Source organism: Coregonus clupeaformis, chromosome 28, assembly GCF_020615455.1.
Source record: "Coregonus clupeaformis isolate EN_2021a chromosome 28, ASM2061545v1, whole genome shotgun sequence".
NCBI lineage: Eukaryota > Metazoa > Chordata > Actinopteri > Salmoniformes > Salmonidae > Coregonus > Coregonus clupeaformis.
Genome location: NC_059219.1, coordinates 8,880,536 through 8,906,381, shown reverse-complemented (window position 1 = coordinate 8,906,381; position 25,846 = coordinate 8,880,536). Strand labels below are relative to the sequence as shown.

Here is a 25,846-nt window from a genome sequence, read left to right as displayed (position 1 = left end):
ATGGAGGTATACACCTCCATAAACGCACACACACACACACACACACACACACACCCACCCACACACACCCACCCACCCACACACACACACACACACACACACACACACACACACACACACACACACACACACACAAACACACAACAAACAACCAACATGCGCACACACACACACACACAACAAACACAACAAACACACAACAAACAACCACACCCTCTTGGCAATCCCAGTCCAGTCCTATCATATATGTATCTCTACACAGTTAGATAAGGTGCCTATCAGGATCACATAGTCTGTTGAGACTTTGTGTTTATAATCCACCATGCTGGATAACAGATTAGATACAATTAAAGAGGGAATATCTTTCATCTAATTGTTCAGAAGGCTAACATGGAGAGAAGGAAATGTACGTTAGCAGCTAGCTAACTAACCCACTCTCTGGCAATGGGTTTTAACACCAGCCTTATCCTTCAAACAGCTAGCTAACTAACCCACTCTCTGGCAATGGGTTTTAACACCAGCCTTATCATTCGAACAGCTAGCTAACTAACCCACTCTCTCTGCCAATGGGTCTTAACACCAACCTTATCCTTCAAACAGCTAGCTAACTAACCCACTCTCTCTGCCAATGGGTCTTAACACCAACCTTATCCTTCAAACAGCTAGCTAACTAACCCACTCTCTCTGCCAATGGGTCTTAACACCAACCTTATCCTTCAAACAGCTAACTAACTAACCCACTCTCTCTGCCAATGGGTCTTAACACCAACCTTATCCTTCAAACAGCTAGCTAACTAACCCACTCTCTCTGCCAATGGGTCTTAACACCTACCGTATCCTTCAAACAGTGTCTGTGATCTGCCGTTTCATCACTTTGTTTCTATTCTGTTTTGTGTGAACGTTTGATGGGTCTGTGGCTCAGGGGCTTGGACTATAGCGTACAGACACTTGGAGGTGTGTAGACCAAAGCAGGTCTCCTCCTCCTCAGTCCAAGGCTGAACAACATGCAGAGATTCCCCAGCAGCACTGACCTCCAGCCAGCTAGCTCACGCAGCATGTCTATGGGTGTTCCTTATGTTGTGTGTTTCCTATTGTAGCAGATACACGAGGTGTGAGCACCTACTCCGGCCTGCAGACGTTCTTGAAATTACAAAATAAATCATAATTTCTTGCCAGGAGAGCTAGTTTTCCAAAACTAGAATTTGTGTTTTGCGTCACAACCTCCTGTTTTTTTTGGTCTTATTTGTAATAAAGACTGTGGGGGTTTTCATGCCAGCATCATTATTTTGTCACAATTTGAAATATATGTATAAAAAAAAAAAAGGCCTTACGTTTGCAGAACCTTTTTCTCATATTCAGCGTTTTTGAAAAGTAGTTCTTGAAATGGCTTACATAAAAATGGAATACTTTAACATAAAGAGTAAAATCCAACTTAGAGACCTCAACAGTCCATTAGAGTGACATGATCCGTTAGTGACATGATCTAAATCCTCTCCCCCCCCCCCCCACCTTCTCTATGACTAGAACCACCTACTGCTACCAGTGTCTTCTCCTTGTTCCTGGCTACATGGTGAAGAGTCTTAGGTGCAGGACAGCAACACAGATAACAGGAGACATAGATATGTAGTGTTTAAGGTGCAGTACAGCAAAACCACAGTCTTCCTCTCCCCTCCTTTATTTCCTCTCTTTGACTGGAGCCAACATCTTTCATTTTTCTCCTTGACCCTGGCTCCTACAAGGAACCCACATGGCCAGGAGTCATGTTCAGTACTGCAACACAATCAACAGGAGTCATGTTCAGTACTACAACACAATCAACAGGAGTCATGTTCAGTACTACAACACAATCAACAGGAGTCATGTTCACTACTACATCACAATCAACAGGAGTCATGTTCAGTACTACATCACAATCAACAGGAGTCATGTTCAGTACTACATCACAATCAACAGGAGTCATGTTCAGGACTGCAACACAATCAACAGGAGTCATGTTCAGGACTGCAACACAATCAACAGGAGTCATGTTCAGTACTACATCACAATCAACAGGAGTCATGTTCAGTTCTACATCACAATCAACAGGAGTCATGTTCAGTACTACATCACAATCAACAGGAGTCATGTTCAGTACTACATCACAATCAACAGGAGTCATGTTCAGTACTACATCACAATCAACAGGAGTCATGTTCAATACTGCATCACAATCAACAGGAGTCATGTTCAGTACTACATCACAATCAACAGGAGTCATGTTCAGTACTGTAACACAATCAACAGGAGTCATGTTCAGGACTGTAACACAATCAACAGGAGTCATGTTCAGGACTGTAACACAATCAACAGGAGTCATGTTCAGTACTACATCACAATCAACAGGAGTCATGTTCAGGACTGTAACACAATCAACAGGAGTCATGTTCAGGACTGCAACACAATCAACAGGAGTCATGTTCAGGACTGTAACACAATCAACAGGAGTCATGTTCAATACTACATCACAATCAACAGGAGTCATGTTCACTACTGTAACACAATCAACAGGAGTCATGTTCAGTACTGTAACACAATCAACAGGAGTCATGTTCAGGACTGTAACACAATCAACAGGAGTCATGTTCAGGACTGTAACACAATCAACAGGAGTCATGTTCAGTACTACATCACAATCAACAGGAGTCATGTTCAGTACTGCCACAGTCACGTAGCCTGGTCCCATACTGCCACAGTCACGTAGCCTGGTCCCATACTGCCACAGTCACGTAGCCTGGTCCCATACTGCCACAGTCACGTAGCCTGGTCCCATACTGCCACAGTCACGTAGCCTGGTCCCATACTGCCACAGTCACGTAGCCTGGTCCCATACTGCCACAGTCACGTAGCCTGGTCCCGTACTGCCACAGTCACGTAGCCTGGTCCCCGTACTGCCACAGTCACGTAGCCTGGTCCCGTACTGCCACAGTCACGTAGCCTGGTCCCGTACTGCCACAGTCACGTAGCCTGGTCCCGTACTGCCACAGTCACGTAGCCTGGTCCCGTACTGCCACAGTCACGTAGCCTGGTCCCGTACTGCCACAGTCACGTAGCCTGGTCCCATACTGCCACAGTCACGTAGCCTGGTCCCGTACTGCCACAGTCACGTAGCCTGGTCCCGTACTGCCACAGTCACGTAGCCTGGTCCCATACTGCCACAGTCACGTAGCCTGGTCCCATACTGCCACAGTCACGTAGCCTGGTCCCATACTGCCACAGTCACGTAGCCTGGTCCCGTACTGCCACAGTCACGTAGCCTGGTCCCGTACTGCCACAGTCACGTAGCCTGGTCCCGTACTGCCACAGTCACGTAGCCTGGTCCCGTACTGCCACAGTCACGTAGCCTGGTCCCGTACTGCCACAGTCACGTAGCCTGGTCCCGTACTGCCACAGTCACGTAGCCTGGTCCCATACTGCCACAGTCACGTAGCCTGGTCCCATACTGCCACAGTCACGTAGCCTGGTCCCGTACTGCCACAGTCACGTAGCCTGGTCCCGTACTGCCACAGTCACGTAGCCTGGTCCCATACTGCCACAGTCACGTAGCCTGGTCCCATACTGCCACAGTCACATAGCCTGGTCCTGTACTGCCACAGTCACGTAGCCTGGTCCCGTACTGCCACAGTCACATAGCCTGGTCCCAGATGTGTTTGTGTTGTGTAGCCAACCCCTACTGATCTGGAACCAGGCTAATAGGCACAGTGGGTTCAACGATGGGTTCAACTGACTTCTCTGCACACTTTGGCCAGGTTTCTGTTGGAGACATGGGAAGCTAAACACACCTCTACCTGTAGATTCACCTCTGGCTATGTCTAAATTATTCATTTTACAAGGTTGTTAGCTATTGTTGTTTTCTAGGTTCATCTGCCTCATGGCAGAAAACAGACAAATGAGACATGGGGAGTGAATTAGAACAGGAGAAGTCCATGGTAGTCTTGAGTTTTCTGTTTTAGTTTGTTTAGAGAGGCAGAAAGTTCCTGTTGCAAGAAGCAAAAGTCATTTATAATTAATGGTATGTTCAGCTTTTACAACAAGCCCACGCTGTGGTGTTGTGAACTTGCCGTCTTGGAAGCATTCTTTAATGTGTTCCTTGTCAATATTTTATCTGTATGTTATCGACAACCAGGCATTATTTGTCTGAAAGTGTTATGATTTACCTGGATAAGAACCCAAATGCAGATCAGTACACCAAGCCAGAGAAGTTTTAACAGGTTTATTTACAATGTTCAAAGTCCAGGTTTCCAAATATAGGGGAAGAGCAAGTCCAGGTTACCGGGAGGGTAACAGATCCAGATCAGGGCAGGTGTGGTACCGTAATGTCCTAGTGTCCGTGGTGAGTCCAAAAGAGAGGTCCGGTAATGGAGAGCAGGATGGTGGTGGCAGGAGTGAAGCGGAGGCAGGAGTCAGGTTCCAAATATATGGTCGTCTTGACTATGATCTGACGATGAGTGGTAAGTTTGACCGGGTCTTAAAGGCTGAGGTGATTATGGTGAATGAGCTGCAGCTGGAACCCTGACTCCCGCACACCAGACTTCACTCCTGCAATCAAGGACAGACAGAGGGGAGGGAGAGAGCAGAGAGAGAGCTACCTAGCAGCAGTAGGCCTAACAGTACCCCCCTCTACGGACGCCACCTGGCGGCCGACGGGGTTTATCGGGATGTAACCTATGAAACTCTCGGACCAGAGCAGGATCCACAATGAAGCTCCTGGGCACCCAGGAACGTTCCTCAGGACCATAACCCTCCCAATCCACCAGGTACTGGAAACCACGACCCCGGCGGCGAACATCCAGAAGTCGCCGGACAGTGTAGACCGGACCCCCACCCACGATCCTGGGCGGAGGAGGGGGACGAGAGGGCGGGCACAGAGGGCTAACCGACACAGGCTTAATCTGGGAAACATGAAAGGTGGAATGAACCCGTAGGGAGGCAGGAAGCTGTAGCTTAACCGCGCAGGGGTTAACAATAGACAGTATCTTGAACGGTCCTATAAAACGAGGCGCCATCTTCTTAGACTCCACCTTCAATGGAAGGTCCCGTGACTTCAGCCATACCTCTTGACCAGGAGAGTAACCGGGAGCCTGGGACCGGTGACGGTTGGCTTGCCTCTGCATGTACGCCGAAGCTCGGGACAGAGCTACCCTGGCCTTCCTCCAGACCTTGAAGCAGCGGCGCATGTGGGACTGCACCGAGGGTACCGCCAGTTCCCTCTCTTGAGAAGGGAACAGGGGAGGTTGATAACCCAGAGCACACAGAAAAGGAGACAAACCAGAGGAAGCGTTAGTCAAGGTGTTATGAGCATATTCCACCCAGGGGGAGCATGGAGCTCCATGACCCAGGGTTAGACCCTGTGACACAGCGAAGAGCGGTCTCCATCTCCTGGTTCGCTCTCTCGGCTTGCCCGTTGGTCTGGGGGTGATATCCAGAGGACAGGCTGGATGTAATGCCCAAAGCTTTACAGAAAGCTTTCCACACCTGGGAGACAAACTGGGGACCCCTGTCAGAGACAATATCCGTGGGTAGACCATGAGAGCGGAACACATGTTCAACCAAAAATATCAGCCGTCTCTCTGGCAGTGGGCAGTTTAGGTAGGGCCAAAAAAATGAGCGAACTTAGAAAAAGCGATCAATCACCGTAAGAATTACAGTCTTTCCAGACGAGGGGGAAGTCCAGTGACAAAATCCATAGCGATATGCGACCAGGGCCGGCTGGGTATAGGTAGAGGTCGTAGATGACCAGCGCTGGCCTGGGTGGAGTTCTTACTTCGTGCACATACCGTACAAGCAGCAATGAAGGCTCGAGTGTCCGCCTCCATCGTGGCCCACCAGAACTTCCGTCGCACAAAGTCAAGGGTCCGCGAAACTCCAGGGTGACAGGTAAGGGGAGACGAGTGAGCCCACTGAAGTACCTGGGAGCGAGCAGACTCAGGGACAAACATCCGGTTAGGAGGACCCCTCCCAGGGTCAGCTTGATGATGTTGAGCCTGTCTAACAATCCCTCGATGTCAAATGTGACGACCGCAATACTGCAGGTAGGAGGCAAAATGGGTTCAGGGTTACTACCAGTATCAACAGCCGAATGAACACGAGACAGGGCGTCAGGCTTGGCGTTGCGTGACCCAGGACGGTAAGACAGAGAAAAATTGAATCTCCCAAAAAATAGTGCCCACCTGGCTTGACGGGGGTTGAGCTGCTTCGCTGACTGGAGGTAAGCCAGATTCTTATGATCCGTCCAAACGATGAAGGGTTGTTCCGCCCCCTCCAACCAATGTCGCCACTCCTCGAGAGCCAGCTTAACGGCGAGCAGTTCGCGATTGCCAACATCATAATTCCTCTCTGCCTGAGAAAGTTTCCTTGAGAGAAAAGCACAGGGATGCAGTTTGTTATCTTCAGAAGAACGCTGTGACAACACCGCACCTACCCCAGTGTCGGATGCATCCACCTCCACGACAAACTGGCGGTCGGGTCCGGCTGCATCAGAATGGGAGCCGAGGCGAAGCGATGTTTCAGTTCTTCGAACGCTGATTCGGCCCCTTCATTCCAAGCGAACGGTCGTGAGATGGAGGTGAGAGCGGTGAGTGGCGCCGCAATGCGGCTGTAGTCCTTGATGAACCTCCTATAGAAGTTCGCAAACCCCAGAAATCGTTGAAGTTGTTTTGCGGGTAGAGGGGGCTGGCCAGTCCGTGACAGCAGAGATCTTAGCTGGGTCCATCCGCAACTCCCCCTGAGCGATGATGTAACCCAAAAAGAGGTCTCAGACACATGAAATTCACATTTCTCCATCTTCACAAACAGTTTGTTCTCCAACAACCTTTGCAACACCTGGCGCACATGCAGTTCATGTTCCTGGGAGGACTCTGAGAAAATCAAGATATCATCCAGATAGACAAAAACAAACCGATTCAACATGTCCCGAAGGACATCATTGACTAGTGCCTGAAAAACAGCAGGGGCATTAGACAACCCAAAAGGCATAACCAGATACTCAAAATGTCCCAAGGGTGTGTTGAAGGCAGTCTTCCATTCATCACCTTTACGAATGCGCACCAGGTGATACGCATTTCGTAGATCCAGTTTCGTAAAGATGGTAGCACCATGAAGGAGGGGAAAAGCAGAATTAATCAAAGGCAGAGAATACTTGTTCTTAATGGTGATGTTGTTAAGTCCACGGTAATCAATACAGGGTATGAGGGTCTTATCCTTCTTAGCAACAAAAAAGAATCCCGCTCCTACAGGTGACGAGGAAGGACGCATAATACCTGCCGCCAAGGAGTCCCGAATGTAGTTCTCCATAGCCTCCGTCTCCGGCCGGGAGAGATTGTACAGGCGACTGCTGGGGAGCGGGGCTCCTGGCTGGAGGTCAATGGCGCAGTCGTAAGGCCGGTGAGGAGGAAGAGAAGTAGCTCTGTGTTTGCAGAAAACGGATGCCAGGTCATGATACACGTCAGAACATTAGAAAGATCCATGGACTCCAGTGGAGGTCGAGGCACAGTACTGGCAGGAGTCAGAGCAGAACACAAACAATTCACATGACAAAATGTGCTCCATGAAACAATTCTACCTGTCACCCAATCAATGTGTGGATTGTGTCTTATGAGCCAGGGGATACCAAGGACCAGAGGGGTCTGTGGGCAGTCGATAATATGGAATTGAATGTTCTCCTGATGATTTCCCGACACTCTAAGACAAACAGGAACAGTCTGATGGGTAATATGGGTCAACAATTGTCCATTCAGACCCTTAGCCTGCAGCGGACAGTCCATAGGAACAGTCTCCAAATCCATTTGTTGAGCCCACTCTCTATCCAAAAAGCTTTCGTCTGCACCAGAGTCAATCAGCGCACTAACAGAGAGATTCTGGAACTGCCACTGGAGGGATGCCTGGAGCAGAATGCGGGGAGAAGAGGAAGAATCCGCTGCTCGGCTCACCAAAACTTCTCCCATTAATGATGAGCCGGCCCTTTTCCCCGGACGAACTGGGCAGGAAGGAACGAAATGACCAGCTTCTCCACAATACAGGCAGACCCGAGCCTGAATGCGACGTGCACGCTCCTCTGAGGACAACCGTGCACGACCCACCTCCATGGCTTCGGGTTCAGTGCTCCTCGTATCGACTGGGAAGACACGGCTTTCTCCGTAGGGAAGATGCGGGGAGGAGTTTGTTGATGACAGACAGGTTGCTTGGAACTAACACTCCTCTCCCGGCGGCGCTCCCGAATCCGATTATCCAACCTGATGGTGAGTGAAATAAGATTATCCAGCGTAGGCGATTCATCATATGACACCAATTCATCTTTTAAAGTCTCAGACAAAGCATTGATGAACACTCCTTGTAATGCCTCGTCATTCCAACCACTCACTGCTGCTAAAGTCCGAAACTCCACTGCCATCTCCGCCACACTGCGAGCCCCCTGCCGAAGAGAAAACAACCGTTTCGCAGCCTCCTTGCCTCGTACGGGGTGGTCAAAAACCTTCCTCATCTCAGTGGTGAAGGCAACGTAAGCGTTGCAAATGTCCGACTGACTCTCCCAGACCGCGGATCCCCAGGCACGAGCGGAACCGCTAGTAGAGTTGATAAGGTAGGCAATACGGGCTCTTTCTGAGGCGTAGGTGAGGGGCTGTTGTTCAAACACTAACGAGCATTGAGTCAAAAAATCGCCACAGGTTCCCATGTTCCCGTCATAGCGCTCTGGAGCAGGAACAAAAGGCTCTCTGATCTGGGCTGAAGGGGTAGTAAGGGCAGACACTTGATTGGTGAGTAATTGAACCTGATTAATCAGCACCTGACTGTCCTCAGCAATCGTCTTAAACAGGGTATCATGTTGGCCAAGTAAAATGCCCTGATTGGCTATGGCAGTCCAAATTTGAGTGCACTCTGGGGTGGTATCCGAGCTACTGTCTGCTGGGTTCATGATGGTCAGATCATACTGTTATGATTTACCTGGATAAGAACCCAAATGCAGATCAGTACACCAAGCCAGAGAAGTTTTAACAGGTTTATTTACAATGTTCAAAGTCCAGGTTTCCAAATATAGGGGAAGAGCAAGTCCAGGTTACCGGGAGGGTAACAGATCCAGATCAGGGCAGGTGTGGTACCGTAATGTCCTAGTGTCCGTGGTGAGTCCAAAAGAGAGGTCCGGTAATGGAGAGCAGGATGGTGGTGGCAGGAGTGAAGCGGAGGCAGGAGTCAGGTTCCAAATATATGGTCGTCTTGACTATGATCTGACGATGAGTGGTAAGTTTGACCGGGTCTTAAAGGCTGAGGTGATTATGGTGAATGAGCTGCAGCTGGAACCCTGACTCCCGCACACCAGACTTCACTCCTGCAATCAAGGACAGACAGAGGGGAGAGAGAGAGCAGAGAGAGCTACCTAGCAGCAGTAGGCCTAACAGAAAGCAACTGCAGTTTAACTTTACTTTTCTCCCTGTCTCAGTCTCAAGTAGCTCTGAGGTTATTTGTGCATGTATCCAATCATTACCAAAAGCTCTACTCAGGTTACATTCGCACAACCATAGAGACCTATCCCCGCCCGAGGGGAAGGTTATAAAACTCCTCTGATGAATTCACCAAAAGGGTTTACCCAAGTGATTTAGGGTGTGTCCCAAATGGTACCCCCATAGGGCTCTGGTGGAAAAGTAGTGCACTAAATAGGGAGTAGGGTGCCATTTGGGATGCATCCTTAGTAATTATTGGATGTGGATGGTGAATGACTTCAGCTTTTCTCCTCTCATTCGAAGAGAGCTGTATTCAAACTATCCACAGAGAGGGTGTTTTCATATTGCTTAGCCTACTCTGCTGCTGCTCTGAATACATGTTGTTTACCTGTAGGAAGGAGTGATTTACCTTTACACTGCAGTCTGAATACATGTTATTTACCTGTAGGAAGGAGTGATTTACCTTTACACTGCAGTCTGAATACATGTTATTTACCTGTAGTAAGGAGTGATTTACCTTTACACTGCAGTCTGAATACATGTTATTTACCTGTAGTAAGGAGTGATTTACCTTTACACTGCAGTCTGAATACATGTTGTTTACCTGTAGTAAGGAGTGATTTACCTTTACACTGCAGTCTGAATACATGTTATTTACCTGTAGTAAGGAGTGATTTACCTTTACACTGCAGTCTGAATACATGTTGTTTACCTGTAGGAAGGAGTGATTTACCTTTACACTGCAGTCTGAATACATGTTGTTTACCTGTAGTAAGGAGTGATTTACCTTTACACTGCAGTCTGAATACATGTTATTTACCTGTAGTAAGGAGTGATTTACCTTTACACTGCAGTCTGAATACATGTTATTTACCTGTAGTAAGGAGTGATTTACCTTTACACTGCAGTCTGAATACATGTTGTTTACCTGTAGTAAGGAGTGATTTACCTTTACACTGCAGTCTGAATACATGTTGTTTACCTGTAGTAAGGAGTGATTTACCTTTACACTGCAGTCTGAATACATGTTATTTACCTGTAGTAAGGAGTGATTTACCTTTACACTGCAGTCTGAATACATGTTGTTTACCTGTAGTAAGGAGTGATTTACCTTTACACTGCAGTCTGAATACATGTTATTTACCTGTAGTAAGGAGTGATTTACCTTTACACTGCAGTCTGAATACATGTTGTTTACCTGTAGTAAGGAGTGAATGCTTTCCTCCCATTGTTAACTGAAGTGGTCAAACACATTGTATTGAAAATGGAACCGTCCAAGTTTTGCTTCTATGTGTTGCACGAACGTAACGACCTTGAGCAAAGGTGACTTCTAACCGTCATATTGGAGAACTAGAATGCAAACACTTTTTAAAAAACCTCTGTTCTACGCATCTGTCCTGCCGCTGTTAGCCTACTACCCTTCTGAGATTACAGGAAGAGCACTGGTCGTGTGGTGGTAGTGACTGTAGCTATGTCTAGGCCTACGTACTAGACCATTATGTTGCCAGGGCCAACCGTGGAGCCCCTGAAGCAGCTCCATTGATGTGGTCAGGAAGTCACCTTAAGGTTGATATGGATGGATGATGAGGCCCCACTGCCTCTCTGAACCCATAGGTAAAGGCAGAGCTGTAAGTTCATATAATACAGTGCATTCGGAAAGTACTCAGACTTTTTCCAAATTTTGTTACGTTACAGCCTTATTCTAAAATGGATTACATTATTTTTTCCCCCCCTCATCAATCTACACACAATACCCCATAATGACAAAGCAAAAACAGGTATTTTGAAATGATAGCAAATGTATTACAAATAAAAAACAGATACCTTATTTACGTAAAGTGGTTATCCCACTGGCTATAGGGTGAATGCACCAATTTGTAGTCGCTCTGGATAAGAGCGTCTGCTAAATGACGTAAATGTGCCCTTGAGCAAGGCACTTAACCCTAATTGCTCCTGTAAGTCGCTCTGGATAAGAGCGTCTGCTAAATGACTAAAATGTAAATGTAAATGTAAACGTAAGAATTCAGACCCTTTGCTATGACACCTGAAATTAAGCTCAGGTGCATCTTGATTCCATTGATCATCCTTGATGTTTCTACAACTTGATTGGAGTCCACCTGTGGTAAATTCAATTGATTGGACATGATTTGGAAAGGCACACACCTGTCTACAGTATATAAGGTCCCACAGTTGACAGTGCATGTCAGAGCAAAAACCAAGACATGAGGTCGAAGGAATTGTCCGTAGAGCTCCGAGACAGGATTGTGTCGAGGCACAGATCTGGGGAAGAGTACCAAAAAATGTCTGCAGCATTGAAGATCCCCAAGAACACAGTGGTCTCCATCATTCTTAAATGTTAGAAGTTTGTAATATTATTATTAAAAAGTTTGGAACCACCAAGACTCTTCCTAGAGCTGGCTGCCCGGCCAAACTGAGCAATCGGGGGAGAAGGGCCTTGGTCAAGGAGGTGACCAAGAACCCGATGGTCACTAGACAGAGCTCCAGAGTTCCTCTGTGGAGATGGGAGAACCTTCCAGAAGGACAACCATCCTGCAGCACTCCACCAATCAGGCCTTTATGGTAGAGTGGCCAGACGAAAGGCACATGACAGCCCGCTTGGATTTTGCCAAAAGGCACCTAAAGGACTCTCAGACCATGAGAAACAAGATTCTCTGGTCTGATGAAACCAAGATTGAACTCTTTGTCCTGAATGCCAAGCGTCACGTGTGGAGGAAACCTGGCACCATCCCTACGGTGAAGCATGGTGCGTCATGCTGTGGGGATGTTTTTCAGCGGCAGGGACTGGGAGACTAGTCAGGATTGAGGGGTAAGATGAACGGAGCAAAGTACAGAGATCCTTGATGAAAACCTGCTCCAGAGCGCTCAGGACCCCAGACTAAGATGAAGGTTCACCTTCCAACAGGACAACGACCCTAAGCACACAGCCAAGACAACGCAGGAGTAGCTTCGGGACAAGTCTCTGAATGTCCTTGAGTGGTCCAGCCAGAGCCCGGACTTGAACCTGATCGAACATCTCTGGAGAGACCTGAAAATAGCTGTGAAGCAACGCTCCCCATCCAACCTGACAGAGCTTGAGCGGATCTGCAGAGAAGAATGGGAGAAACTCCCCAAATACAGGTGTGCCAAGCTTGTAGCGTCATACCCAAGAAGACTCAAGGCTATAATCACTGCCAAACGTGCTTCACCAAAGTACTGAGTAAAGGGTCTGAAAACTTATATAAATATGATATTTCAGTTTTTTTTTATTGTAGATGTGCTAAAATATATTTTAAAAAACTGTTTTTGCTTTGTCATTATGGGGTATTGTGTGTAACAATTTAATCAATTTTAGAATAAGGCTGTAAAGTAACAAAATGTGGAAAAAGTCGAGGGGTTCTGAATACTTTCCAAATGCTATACCCCTAACCTCTCTGACCAATAGATAAAGAGCTGTTAGTTCATATAATATATACTATACCCCTAACCCCTAATCAACTTGCGGGCATGGTTGGATATACCTCCTCCCCTTTAGGAAGGAGAATAAACACACTGGAGGTTGGGTCTGTAATGGTATGCTATTCCCTATAAAGTGCACAGATTTTGACCAGAGCCTTTTTAAGATTTTGACCATAAGTAGTACTCTGTGTAGGGAAGAGTATGACATTTCATCTCAGTCCACATCATTGGTATAGGCAGACTCCGTGTGATGCTCTGGTCCTTCAGGGATAGTGAGGGAAAAAAGTATTTGATCCCCTGCTGATTTTGTACGTTTGCCCACTGACAAAGACATGATCAGTCTATAATTTTAATGGTAGGTTTATTTGAACAGTGAAAGACAGAATAACAACAAAAAAATCCAGAAAAACACATGTCAAAAATGTTATGAATTGATTTGCATTTTAATGAGGGAAATAAGTATTTGACCCCTCTGCAAAACATTACTTAGTACTTGGTGGCAAAACCCTTGTTGGCAATCACAGAGGTCAGACGTTTCTTGTAGTTGGCCACCAGGTTTGCACACATCTCAGGAGGGATTTTGTCCCACTCCTCTTTGCAGATCTTCTCCAAGTCATTAAGGTTTTGAGGCTGACGTTTGGCAACTCGAACCTTCAGCTCCCTCCACAGATTTTCTATGGGATTAAGGTCTGGAGACTGGCTAGGCCACTCCAGGAACTTAATGTGCTTCTTCTTGAGCCACTCCTTTGTTGCCTTGGCCGTGTGTTTTGGGTCATTGTCATGCTGGTATACCCATCCACGACCCATTTTCAATGCCCTGGCTGAGGGAAGGAGGTTCTCACCCAAGATTTGACGGTACATGGCCCCGTCCATTGTCCCTTTGATGCAGTGAAGTGAAGTCCTGTCTCCTTAGCAGAAAAACACCCCCAAAGCATAATGTTTCCACCTCCATGTTTGACGGTGGGGATGGTGTTCTTGGAGTCATAGGCAGCATTCCTCCTCCTCCAAACACGGCGAGTTGAGTTGATGCCAAAGAGCTCCATTTTGGTCTCATCTGACCACAACACTTTCACCCAGTTCTCCTCTGAATCATTCAGATGATCATTGGCAAACTTCAGACGGGCATGTAAATGTTCTTTCTTGAGCAGGGGGACCTTGCGGGCACTGCAGGATTTCAGTCCTTCACGGCGTAGTGTGTTACCAATTGTTTTCTTGGTGACTATGGTCCCAGCTGCCTTGAGATCACTGACAAGATCCTCCCGTGTAGTTCTGGGCTGATTCCTCACCGTTCTCATGATCATTGCAACTCCACGAGGTGAGATCTTGCATGGAGCCCCAGGCCGAGGGAGATTGACAGTTCTTTTGTGTTTCTTCCATTTGCGAATAATCGCACCAACTGTTGTCACCTTCTCACCAAGCTGCTTGGCGATGGTCTTGTAGCCCATTCCAGCCTTGTAGCCCATTCCAGCCTTGTAGCCCATTCCAGCCTTGTGTAGGTCTACAATCTTGTCCCTGACATCCTTGAAGAGCTCTTTGGTCTTGGCCATGGTGGAGAGTTTGGAATCTGATTGATTGCTTCTGTGGACAGGTGTCTTTTATACAGGTAACAAACTGAGATTAGGAGCACTCCCTTTAAGAGTGTGCTCCTAATCTCAGCTCGTTACCTGTATAAAAGACACCTGGGAGCCAGACAACTTTCTGATTGAGAGGGGGTCAAATACTTATTTCCCTCATTAAAATGCAAATCAATTTATAACATTTTTTACATGCGTTTTTCTGGATTTTTTTTGTTGTTATTCTGTCTCTCACTGTTCAAATAAACCTACCATTAAAATTATAGACTGATCATTCCTTTGTCAGTGGGAAAACGTACAAAATCAGCAGGGGATCAAATACTTTTTTCCCTCACTGTATAGTGTGTGTATAAATGTAATGCTCTGGTCCTTCAGCTATAGTGTGTGTATAAATGTGATGCTCTGGTCCTTCAGCTATAGTGTGTGTATAAATGTAATGCTCTGGTCCTTCAGCTATAGTGTGTGTATAAATGTAATGCTCTGGTCCTTCAGCTATAGTGTGTGTATAAATGTAATGCTCTGGTCCTTCAGCTATAGTGTGTGTATAAATGTAATGCTCTGGTATAAATGTTGTATAGGAGATCAGTTGTCTGTAGGTGTTCCTCATGCAGTCTCTCTGTCCAATACTCGGACAGCCTTTTACATGTTCCCCTTTGTGTCGCTAGGCATTCTGGGTGACAGGAGGAGCAGGTTGTGTGTTTTAATAAGCCTTGAAACCAGGGGAGGGACACACACAACCGCACGCACGCACGCACGCACACACACGCACACGCACACGCACACGCACGCGCACGCGCACGCACACGCACACGCACACCCACACCCACACCCACACCCACACCCACACCCACACCCACACCCACACCCACACCCACACCCACACCCACACCCACACACACACACAACCAGGGGAGTGACAGCTGAGGCTGTGGCGTTAACGAGATGTCTTCAGCCGGTGATTGTCAAACAAATAACTGTCGGTCTCACGGTAATTGACCGTTAATTAACATAAACACATTTAGCATTTCCTGGCTTCCACGCATAGCCTACAAGCCACTGATGCAGACCTTGGGAACATCTACATTTTTTAAAAGTCTAATAAATCCATGTAATATAGCCTACACCTTCACAATAAATCCATTATTAATTTTAGACAGGTCTAAAGAAACAGAATAGCATACTCTGAGTTGTCCTTATGTTAGGTCCTGATCTGGCTATGCCAAATGGCTGTGGGCTACACTAGTTTTTTAGCAGACAAGATTTGGTTAGAATTCTGTGGCATTATTTTATAGTATGAAGAATACAATTCAAGAAAGCTGAATAAAATAGAAAGGATATTTTCTCCAAACGATTTGAGGGAGTGCGCACATGCGGCTATTCTGTGTTGAGCGGTTAACAAGGAAATAGGTACTCCTATATGCTTAATTTAGAGTTATTAATGTAATTTTAGTTGTTCTACAAACGTTGGGCTATATGTTTGGATTTTTAATACATTGTAAGGCTGCATGATGCGACACAATTGGACAAGCACTTGATAACTCAAGTTGCGTTCATCCACCTCTGGCCTGCTGGCTCCCCTTCCTCTGCGGAAGCATAGCTCCCGCTCAGCCCAGTCAAAACTGTTCGCTGCTCTGGCACCCCAATGGTGGAACAAGCTCCCTCACGACGCCAGGACAGCGGAGTCACTCACCACCTTCCGGAGACATTTGAAACCCCACCTCTTTAAGGAATACCTGGGATAGGATAAAGTATTCCTTCTAACCCCCCCAAATTGTAAAGTGGTTATCCCACTGGCTATAGGGTGAACGCACCAATTTGTGAGTCGCTCTGGCTAAGAGCGTCTGCTAAATGACGTTAATGTGCCCCTGAGCAAGGCACTTAACCCTAATTGCTCCTGTAAGTCGCTCTGGTTAAGAGCGTCTGCTAAATGACTAAAATGTAAATGTAAATGTAAATAACGCCTTGAATTTCATTGTGGCGTCCCCTTTGTGTGGCCGTAATGCACAATAAAAAAATCCCTGCTTTTTGCGACCAGTGGCCATTGTGCCCTTCTCCCTGAGTGCTGAGCACTCCGAATCACCTCTCACTCACATGGCTCTCCGTCACGTGATCGGGTCTTTCTCACAGGCTACAAGTGAAGACAGACACATCTGGGACGCAACTGCGCTCCTCCTTATCCAATTCCGAGGTGCATATTGAAGATATTGGACGAACTGTCCACGTTTACTTTTCGTCAGCCAACAAGATGAGTAGGCCTAACGAACAGCAAAAGCACTAGCCTATGTCAATCTACTATCCCCCATAGTACAAAAGTCGACCTATTCTTTTCTGTGCGAGAAATGAATATTCCAAACATAGTCTGGGACAGTTGTGGGATGCGATAGATCCCAAATTAATACGACCACTAGCATCCCAAAAACGTTTTCATGCAATGTGGCTGACGCAACAGATCAGAACATTTAGCTTAAAATATTGCTAAACTATTATGCTATTTCTTCACATTATAAGCGCAGCGTGACAGTAGGCTATAAGTGCGAATGTTCAATTAGCGGGAAAACACCATTATCAAAAGTGACTGTAAATGCAATTATGCATGTAATGCTTTTATTATAAAGGTGCATTTTTATGGTGAAAATTATCTTCCCCAAACTTGAAACTCACGCCCTGCTTATGTATGCCAGTTAGGCTTTACACCTGTTGTAAAGCGGATTAATGTGCTTAATTTTAAGAAGTTATTTGGCCACTTGTGAAACAAACCTTATCAGAACATGTAGGCGAATGGGCTAGGCTACATGAGGTGTGCGACTATGATTCGAACAAGTAGCCAAAAAAAAGGCATTGTTTCTTATGCTGGGCATCATTCATAAGTGATAATATATAATTCACAAGTGATAGGCTAATATTGTCACCCATCAGACTATTCTTGATTTAATCTTGTCTTTACATATACTAAATAACAAATGTGTGACATTTGTTTTGATTTAGAATGGACCATTATCATGCACCTGTATCAAAACAGGTGCAGGGGAAAAATACATGTCATCTATGTACTTAAATAGGGAATGGAGGACGATTTTCCCCGTGGTTTATTTTCATCCCAGACAGGTAGGCTATACTCCTGTTGTAAAGAGAAGCAATGTGCTTAATATTAGGAAAATAAAAGTGAACTATACCTGACAAGTATGAGTGGTTTAGGTTAATTTCCCGTCCTTTGTGGGCGCATTTGCCGGCGATGTACTGTTAGCTGATAATGTTTACTTTGCAAGCTACCGGGAGAAACTTATTACAATTGGCTAAACATAGTTATAAGTAGACCTAATGTATTTTTTTCTCCAACCAACGTAGGCATACAGTACATAGCGAAGTTAGTTACCTTTTCCCCCTTTTCAACATTGTTTTTAAGTGTTTAATCACGATTGCTGCTGAGATAGTGGGCCCCGTGTAGCTCAGTTGGTAGAGCATGGCGCTTGCAACGCCAGGGTTCGTTTCCCACGGTGGGCCAGTATGAAAAAAGTATGAAAATGTAATTCGCTCTGGATAAGAGCATCTGCTAAATGACTAAAATGTAAATGTAAATGAAAGTTGAGAAATAAATATAGTATAGCCTATAGAAAGCTGATGGGATCCTCCTCTTTTTAGTAGAGGCCATCACTCTGTTTTCTCGCGCAATTGCATAACCTATAGAAATGTTGCGCAACATGAGCTCATGGGCTCTCATGAAGTGATTAATTAGATTTTCAATTATATATATATAGAGTGCTGAGTTAGCAAGTTTGGTAGGCTACTAATGACCAGCAGCAGCGTCGGAGCTTGAAGAAGCCTAGTTACCGTGACTAAATGGTCACGTGGAATTTGACAGCCTTCGTGACTCGTGACCGCCGGTTTGGCGGTAATACGGTCACCGCAACAGCAACAGCCAACGGTGAACAAAGAGAGGAGTTCCTGCCTGCCATCGAGCCTCCCCCTCCCCTCTCCTCTCCTCCCCTCTCCTCTCCTCTCCTCTCTTCTCCCTCTCCTCTCCTCTCCTCTCCTCTCCTCTCCTCTCCTCTCCTCTCCTCTCCTCTTCTTCAAGTTGTCTTTTCATCTGTCTCTCTTTTGCCAGACCCTGATGGGGGGTGGGGGGTAAGGAGGGGAGAGGAGGAGGAGGAGGAGGGGGGAGAGGAGGGGGTAAGGAAGGGGGGAGAGGAGGGAGAAAGGGAATGAGGGGGGTGAGGAGGAGGGGGGAGACCAAAACAACAAGAGTAGCTTTCACAGGGTATGTTTTAGTCTGCTGTCTCAAAAGGACAGCTGCTCCCCAAACCTCTTCTGGAAATAAAGTGAAAGCAATTAAGATATGATAAAGGCGCTCTTGTCTCTCTCTCTTTCTCTCTGTCTAAGCATTAGAAGCACGGAGGCCCTTATAGACAATGGACATGCATATTGGAAGTCTGTCTGAGACTTAATGGGACGAGTGCAGGCCTCTCTCGTGTGTGTGTGTGTGTGTGTGTGTATGTGCGTGATTTAACACCAACAGTCTGTAGAAAATTAGACGATTCTCCTTCCTCCAACATCCACGGTCGCCATGCCAACCAGTTTAGAAGCAATTAGCTCGCTATCAGAACTCTACATTCCTTAATTGGTTCATCAAAGATGATTTAAAGTATAGAAGCCACAGCATAGATTCTGTTTTATTTAATTAACTACACTAACAGATACTATTAAAGGAAACTGACATGAGATAACGTCCTTCTCGACTCTCTTTGAAGATTTGTTGCTTTTTTCATCTGTATATCTTTGGCAGAATGATTGGTACTGTATGTATGTTAGGTGGGTGATCGCACTGGACATGTTGGTTTCTGCCTGTTGTAGCTGGTCCTGTCTTTTTCTGTCATCTAATTAACACATAATGATGGGAACATATTCTCCTCTTTCTGTGGGTGTAAAGAGAGAGAGAGAGAGAGAGAGAGAGAGAGAGAGAGAGAGAGAGAGAGAGAGAGAGAGACACAGAGAGAGAGAGACACAGAGAGAGAGAGACATCATTAAAAAAACATCAAATTTGAGAACTTTGTTTGCGAGGTTTCGTTTTAATAACACCTTTTTTACGGACTAATAAAGAGATGTATTAATGCTGTGATCGCTAGACAGTAAAAACAGCCTTGGTCTGCATCTCAAATGGCACCCTATTCGTGTGCTATTTGAGACAGCCCTGGTGACAAAGAGAATCTGCTAGCCAGGGGGATATTGACGATGAATAGCTCAGTTGTCCTGATCACGTCTACTCAGCATATGGGCAGACAGTGATTAGTGTTCATAGGCCTAGAATGGAAGGTTGTTGGTTAATAAGCAACTATTGTATTGCATTGGGATTTGCTGTGTTGTCAGTTCAAATACTGTACTCTCACTCTGCATGTTCTCTCTCCTTATCATGTATGCCACGAGCTCTGTATCAACTCTGTATAAAACAAAGGTGTGTTTTAAAACTCACACTCTTTTATTCTCTTTCAGATTGGGGAGACCCAGCAGGTGCTTGTGACCGAAGAGTCCTTTGACTCCCAGTACTATGTGGCTCACAACAAGTATTACGAGCAGGTAAGAAACAGGATTTCATTCAACTCACTCTGCTACGCCCCAGTGACATTGCATTGCATGCATTTCACAACAGTTGAAGACAATAAGAGATGACATTAGAAGTTTTTTTTTATAGATGTAGTTTGTGGAAGTGTACTTATACACAACACCACCATGTAAACATTTGGTTTCACTAGGTCTGTATAAATTATACTCCTATCACAGAGAAATGACCAACCTTGCACCGGATCAACACAGTCTACCACAGGGTAGATTAATCTGTTTGTGGTTAGGTTAGATTGTAATGTAGGTTAGTCTGTGTACAGTTAGGTTAGATTGTAATGCAGGTATTAGGTTAGTCTGTGTGTGGGTAGGTTAGCTTGTAATGCAGGTGGTTACCCCAGGTTAGCTTAGCTTGTAATGCAGGTGGTTACCCCAGGTTAGCTTAGCTTGTAATCAAACACATGGAGGCCCTCCAGTCATCCGTTTGGCAACTGATAATAAAACTAATCTCCTGCTTTTAATGTGCAAAATATTCAGTCCAACCTCCATCCTTCCAGCCTTTAGCCACATTCCAGCTGAAAATCCCACAGCACACTGCTGCACATGGCTTCAAAGCATCCCGCCCTCCCTGTAAAAAAATTTAATAACTTTCAAACACCCCTTCAAAATAAATCAATTTACTCCTGTGTTAACAATCATCAAAAACATGTTTGAAGTTCTGCTTTTTAAAAAGGGGAAGGGAAGAGTGCAGGAATACTTGTTCTGGTCTTGTCTCTGGGCTATAAACGTAGTCGTAGCCGGTCGCTCTGCCGTAGCCGGCCGCGACCGGGAGACCCATGGGGCGGCGCACAATTGGCCCAGCGTCGTCCAGGGTAGGGGAGGGAATGGCCGGCAGGGATGTAGCTCAGTTGGTAGAGCATGGCGTTTGCAACGCCAGGGTTGTGGGTTCGATTCCCACGGGGGGCCAGTATGAAAAATGTTTTAAGAATGTATGCACTCACTAACTGTAAGCCGCTCTAGATAAGAGCGTCTGCTAAATGACAAAAAATATAAAAATGTAAAACGTAGTTACAAGTGTCATCTAGTGGATTTAGCTCGAAGTAGAATGTTGGCAGTTTGATCTTAGTCAAAGTTCCAAACCCCCCCCACTCCAAAGTGATTTTTTGGCATGCCGTCCTAAATCAGGGGCTGTCCTGGGCTGAGTACTGGCATGTGATGACGTTGTACTCTGCTTCTCTCTCTCTTCTGTCCGAGGCAGCTAGAGACACATATTTCTGTGACACACTGTGTGAATGGATATGGATTCAGATTCAACCATTAAGCCATCAGCCAACGCTAAAGCCCCATCGCCTGACACCACACCACAGCACCCCTCTCTCTCTCTCCCTCTCTCTCTCCCACTCCCTCTTTCTCTCTGTCTCTCTCCCTCTCTCTCTCTCTCTCTCTCTCTCTCTGTCTCTCTCCCTCTCTCTCTCTCTCTCTCTCTCTCTCTGTCTCTCTCTCTCTCTCTCTCTCTCTCTCTCTCTCTCTCTCTCTCTCTCTCTCTCTTTCTCTCTCTCTCCCACTCCCTCTTTCTCTCTGTCTCTGTCTCTGTCTCTGTCTCTGTCTCTGTCTCTGTCTCTGTCTCTGTCTCTCTCTCTCTCTCTCTCTCTCTCTCTCTCTCTCTCTCTCTCTCTCTCTCTCTCTCTCTCTCTCTCTCTGTCTCTCTCTCTCTCTCTCTCTCTCTCTCTCTCTCTCTCTCTCTCTCTCTCTCTCTCTCTCTCTCTCTCTCTCTCTCTCTCTCTCTCCCTCTCCAGTAAAAGGTGTAGATATGTCCTCCAGTCCCAGTCACTGGCAGGACAGTACAGCAGGGCATTTATTGGTAAGCTTCACATTACTGTGCACAGATTGCTCCTAGCAGCCAGTGGAGTACGGAAATGGGGCTCAGTGTTCCAGCTCGGAATGCTGTGGCATTCCCAGTATTCCCAAGTCAGATATAGCCCTGTCCCTTCAAACACATTCCTCCGCTTCTCCCTGAGATGACACACTTATACCTGCATTAGGTCCTATAGAAAAGATGGATCCAACCTCGACACAATTTGGATTAAAGATGCTGTGCAGAGCAGATGAACCTCCAGGGGTTTGGGGTTGTAATGGCCTTCATTATGTAGGTGGTTGGTTGGTAGTATTGGTATTAGCCTGGCATTTAAACTGACTTCTTTACAGTCCGTTTCACCTTTGTTTCACTTCATTGGTGAGCGCCACCTGAAAAAGCTAGGCAACTGTATGTTTGCTTTGTATTGAAGCAACGTTATGGTGTACACCTTACTGTTTCTTAATGTCCTTCCTTTTCTTTTAAAATGTGTTTGAAGGCATTCTGTTGTGGGAATAAGCTGAAAGAAGTGTGCTGGGAAAGGGGGACTGTTGATGGGGAGGGGACTGTTGATGGGAGGGGGGCTGTTGATGGGGGGCTGTTGATGGGGGAAGGGTAGCTGTTGATGGGGGAAGGGGGGACTGTAGATGAAGGAAGGGGGACTGTTGATGGGGGCAAGGGGTGCAGTTGATGGGGGAAGGGGGGCTGTTGATGGGGAAAGGGGGACTGTTGATGAAGGAAGGGGGACTGTTGATGAAGGAAGGGGGACTGTTGATGGGGGAAGGGGGGGCTGTAGATGAAGGAAGGGGAGCTGTTGATGGGGGAAGGGGGACTGTTGATGGGGTAGGGGGGGACTGTTGATGGGGAAGGGGGGCTGTTGATGAAGGAAGGGGGACTGTTGATGAAGGAAGGGGGGCTGTAGATGAAGGAAGGGGGACTGTTGATGAAGGAAGGGGGACTGTTGATGGGGGAAGGGGGGCTGTTGATGGGGGAAGGGGGGCTGTTGATGGGGGAAGGGGGGCTATTGATGAAGGAAGGGGGACTGTAGATGAAGGAAGGGGGGCTGTAGATGGGGAAGGGGGGCTGTTGATGGGGAAGGGGGACTGTAGATGAAGGAAGGGGGACTGTAGATGGGGAAGGGGGACTGTTGATGGGGAAGGGGGGCTGTTGATGAAGGAAGGGGGGACTGTAGATGGGGAAGGGGGGCTGTTGATGGGGGAAGGGGGACTGTTGATGAAGGAAGGGGGACTGTTGATGGGGAAGGGGGGCTGTTGATGGGGGAAGGGGGACTGTTGATGAAGGAAGGGGGGACTGTTGATGGGGGAAGGGGGACTGTTGATGGGGGAAGGGGGCTGTAGATGAAGGAAGGGGGGCTGTTGATGAAGGAAGGGGGACTGTAGATGAAGGAAGGGGGACTGTTGATGGGGAAGGGGGCTGTTGATGGGGGAAGGGGGACTGTTGATGAAGGAAGGGGGACTGTTGATGGGGGAAGGGGGACTGTTGATGGGGGAAGGGGGCTGTAGATGAAGGAAGGGGGGCTGTTGATGGGGAGGGGGGCTGTTGATGGGAAAGGGGGGCTGTTGATGGGGGAAGGGGGGCTGTAGATGGGGAAGGGGGGCTGTTGATGGGGAAGGGGGGCTGTAGATGAAGGAAGGGGGACTGTTGATGGGGAAGGGGGGCTGTTGATGGGGGAAGGGGGGCTGTAGATGAAGGAAGGGGGGCTGTTGATGAAGGAAGGGGGGCTGTTGATGGGGGAAGGGGGCTGTAGATGGGGGAAGGGGGGCTGTAGATGAAGGAAGGGGGGCTGTAGATGGGGGAAGGGTGACACACTGTGTGAATGGATATGGATTCAGATTCAACCATTAAGCCATCAGCCAACGCTAAAGCCCCATCGCCTGACACCACACCACAGCACCCCTCTCTCTCTCTCTCCCTCTCTCTCTCCCTCTCCCTCTTTCTCTCTGTCTCTCTCCCTCTCTCTCTCTCTCTCTCTCTCTCTCTCGTTGTTTTCTGAGGCTGTTAAAAGACACCACCGCCACTCCTCCTGGCCCTATATATTCTACACGACTGTGGTTCAGGGGGAATATACACTCACCGGCCAGTTTATTAGGTATCTAGTCTCGCGTCAGACCACCATTTGCCTCCAGAACAGCCTGAATTCTTCGGGGGAATGGATTTTACAGGTCGTAAACGTCCCACAGGGATGTTGGTCCATGCTGACGCAATGGCATCACGCAGCTGCTGCAGATTGGCCGGCGGTACACCACTGCAGCCAGCCTTGGTCCCGTTGACCCCAGGCAGGATGGGTCCATGGGACTGCTGCTTACGCCAAATCCTGACTCTGTCATCAACATGACGCAACAGGAACCGGGATTCGTCGGGACCAGGCGATGTTTTTCCACTCCTCAGTTGTCCGGTGTTGGTGGTCGCGTGCCCACTGGAGCCGCTTCTTCTTGTTTTTAGCTGATAGGAGTGGAACCCGGTGTGGTCGTCTGCTGCTGCAATAGCCCCATCCGTGACAAGGATCGACGAGTTGTGCGTTCCCGAGATGCCGTTCTGCACACCACTGTTGTACTGCGCAGTTATTTGTCTGTTTGTGGCCCGCCTGTTAGCTTGCATGATTCATGCCATTCTCCTTCGACCTCTCTCATCAACGAGCTGTTTTGCAGGACTGCTGCTGACTGAATGTTTTTTGTTTGTCGCACCATTCTTGGTCAACGCTAGACACATGTCCAGGAGAGCGACTGTCTCTGAGAGACTGGATAGGGCGCGCCTGGCACCCACGATCATACCACGCTCAAAGACGCTTAGGTCACTCATTCTAACGTTCAATCGAACAGTAACTGAATGCCTTCGATGCCTGTCTGCAACAAAGGGTATATAACAAAGTATTGAGAAACTTTTGTTATTGACCAAATACTTATTTTCCACCATAATTTGCAAATAAATTCATTACAAATCCTACAATGTGATTTTCTGGATTTTTTTCTTCTCATTTTGTCTGTCATAGTTGATGTGTACTTATGATGAAAATTACAGGCCTCTCTCATCTTTTTAAGTGGGAGAACTTGCACAATTGGTGGCTGACTAAATACTTTTTTCCCCCACTGTATATATGATATCTAAACTGGTCGGTGTATATATTATATCTAAACTGGCCGGTGTATATATTATATCTAAACTGGCCGGTGTATATATTATATCTAAACTGGCCGGAGTATATATTATATCTAAACAGGCCGGTGTATATATTATATCTAAACTGTCCGGTGTATATATTATATCTAAACTGGCCGGTGTATATATTATATCTAAACTGGCCGGTGTATATATTATATCTAAACTGGCCGGTGTATATATTATATCTAAACTGGCCGGTGTATATATTATATCTAAACTGGCGGTGTATATATTATATCTAAACTGGCCGGTGTATATATTATATCTAAACTGGCCGGTGTATATATTATATCTAAACTGGCCGGTGTATATATTATATCTAAACTGGCCGGTGTATATATTATATCTAAACTGGCCGGTGTATATATTATATCTAAACTGGCCGGTGTATATATTATATCTAAACTGGCCGGTGTATATATTATATCTAAACTGGCCGGTGTATATATTATATCTAAACTGGCCGGTGTATATATTATATCTAAACTGGCCGGAGTATATATTATATCTAAACAGGCCGGTGTATATATTATATCTAAACTGGCCGGTGTATATATTATATCTAAACTGGCCGGTGTATATATTATATCTAAACTGGCCGGTGTATATATTATATCTAAACTGGCCGGTGTATATATTATATCTAAACTGGCCGGAGTATATATTATATCTAAACAGGCCGGTGTATATATTATATCTAAACTGGCCGGTGTATATATTATATCTAAACTGGCCGGTGTATATATTATATCTAAACTGGCCGG

General features: G+C 46.6%; 1 protein-coding gene across 1 annotated transcript in view; it reads left to right on the top strand.

Annotated features, from left to right (window-relative positions):
- LOC121543749 (threonylcarbamoyladenosine tRNA methylthiotransferase) overlaps positions 1-25,846 on the top strand; it is a 184,722-nt gene that overhangs the window by 108,983 nt on the left and 49,893 nt on the right. Inside the window, exon 3 of the mRNA XM_045208545.1 lies at positions 19,985-20,068. Within this exon, the coding sequence (XP_045064480.1) occupies positions 19,985-20,068 (84 nt within the window). The remainder of the gene's footprint in view (positions 1-19,984; positions 20,069-25,846) is intronic.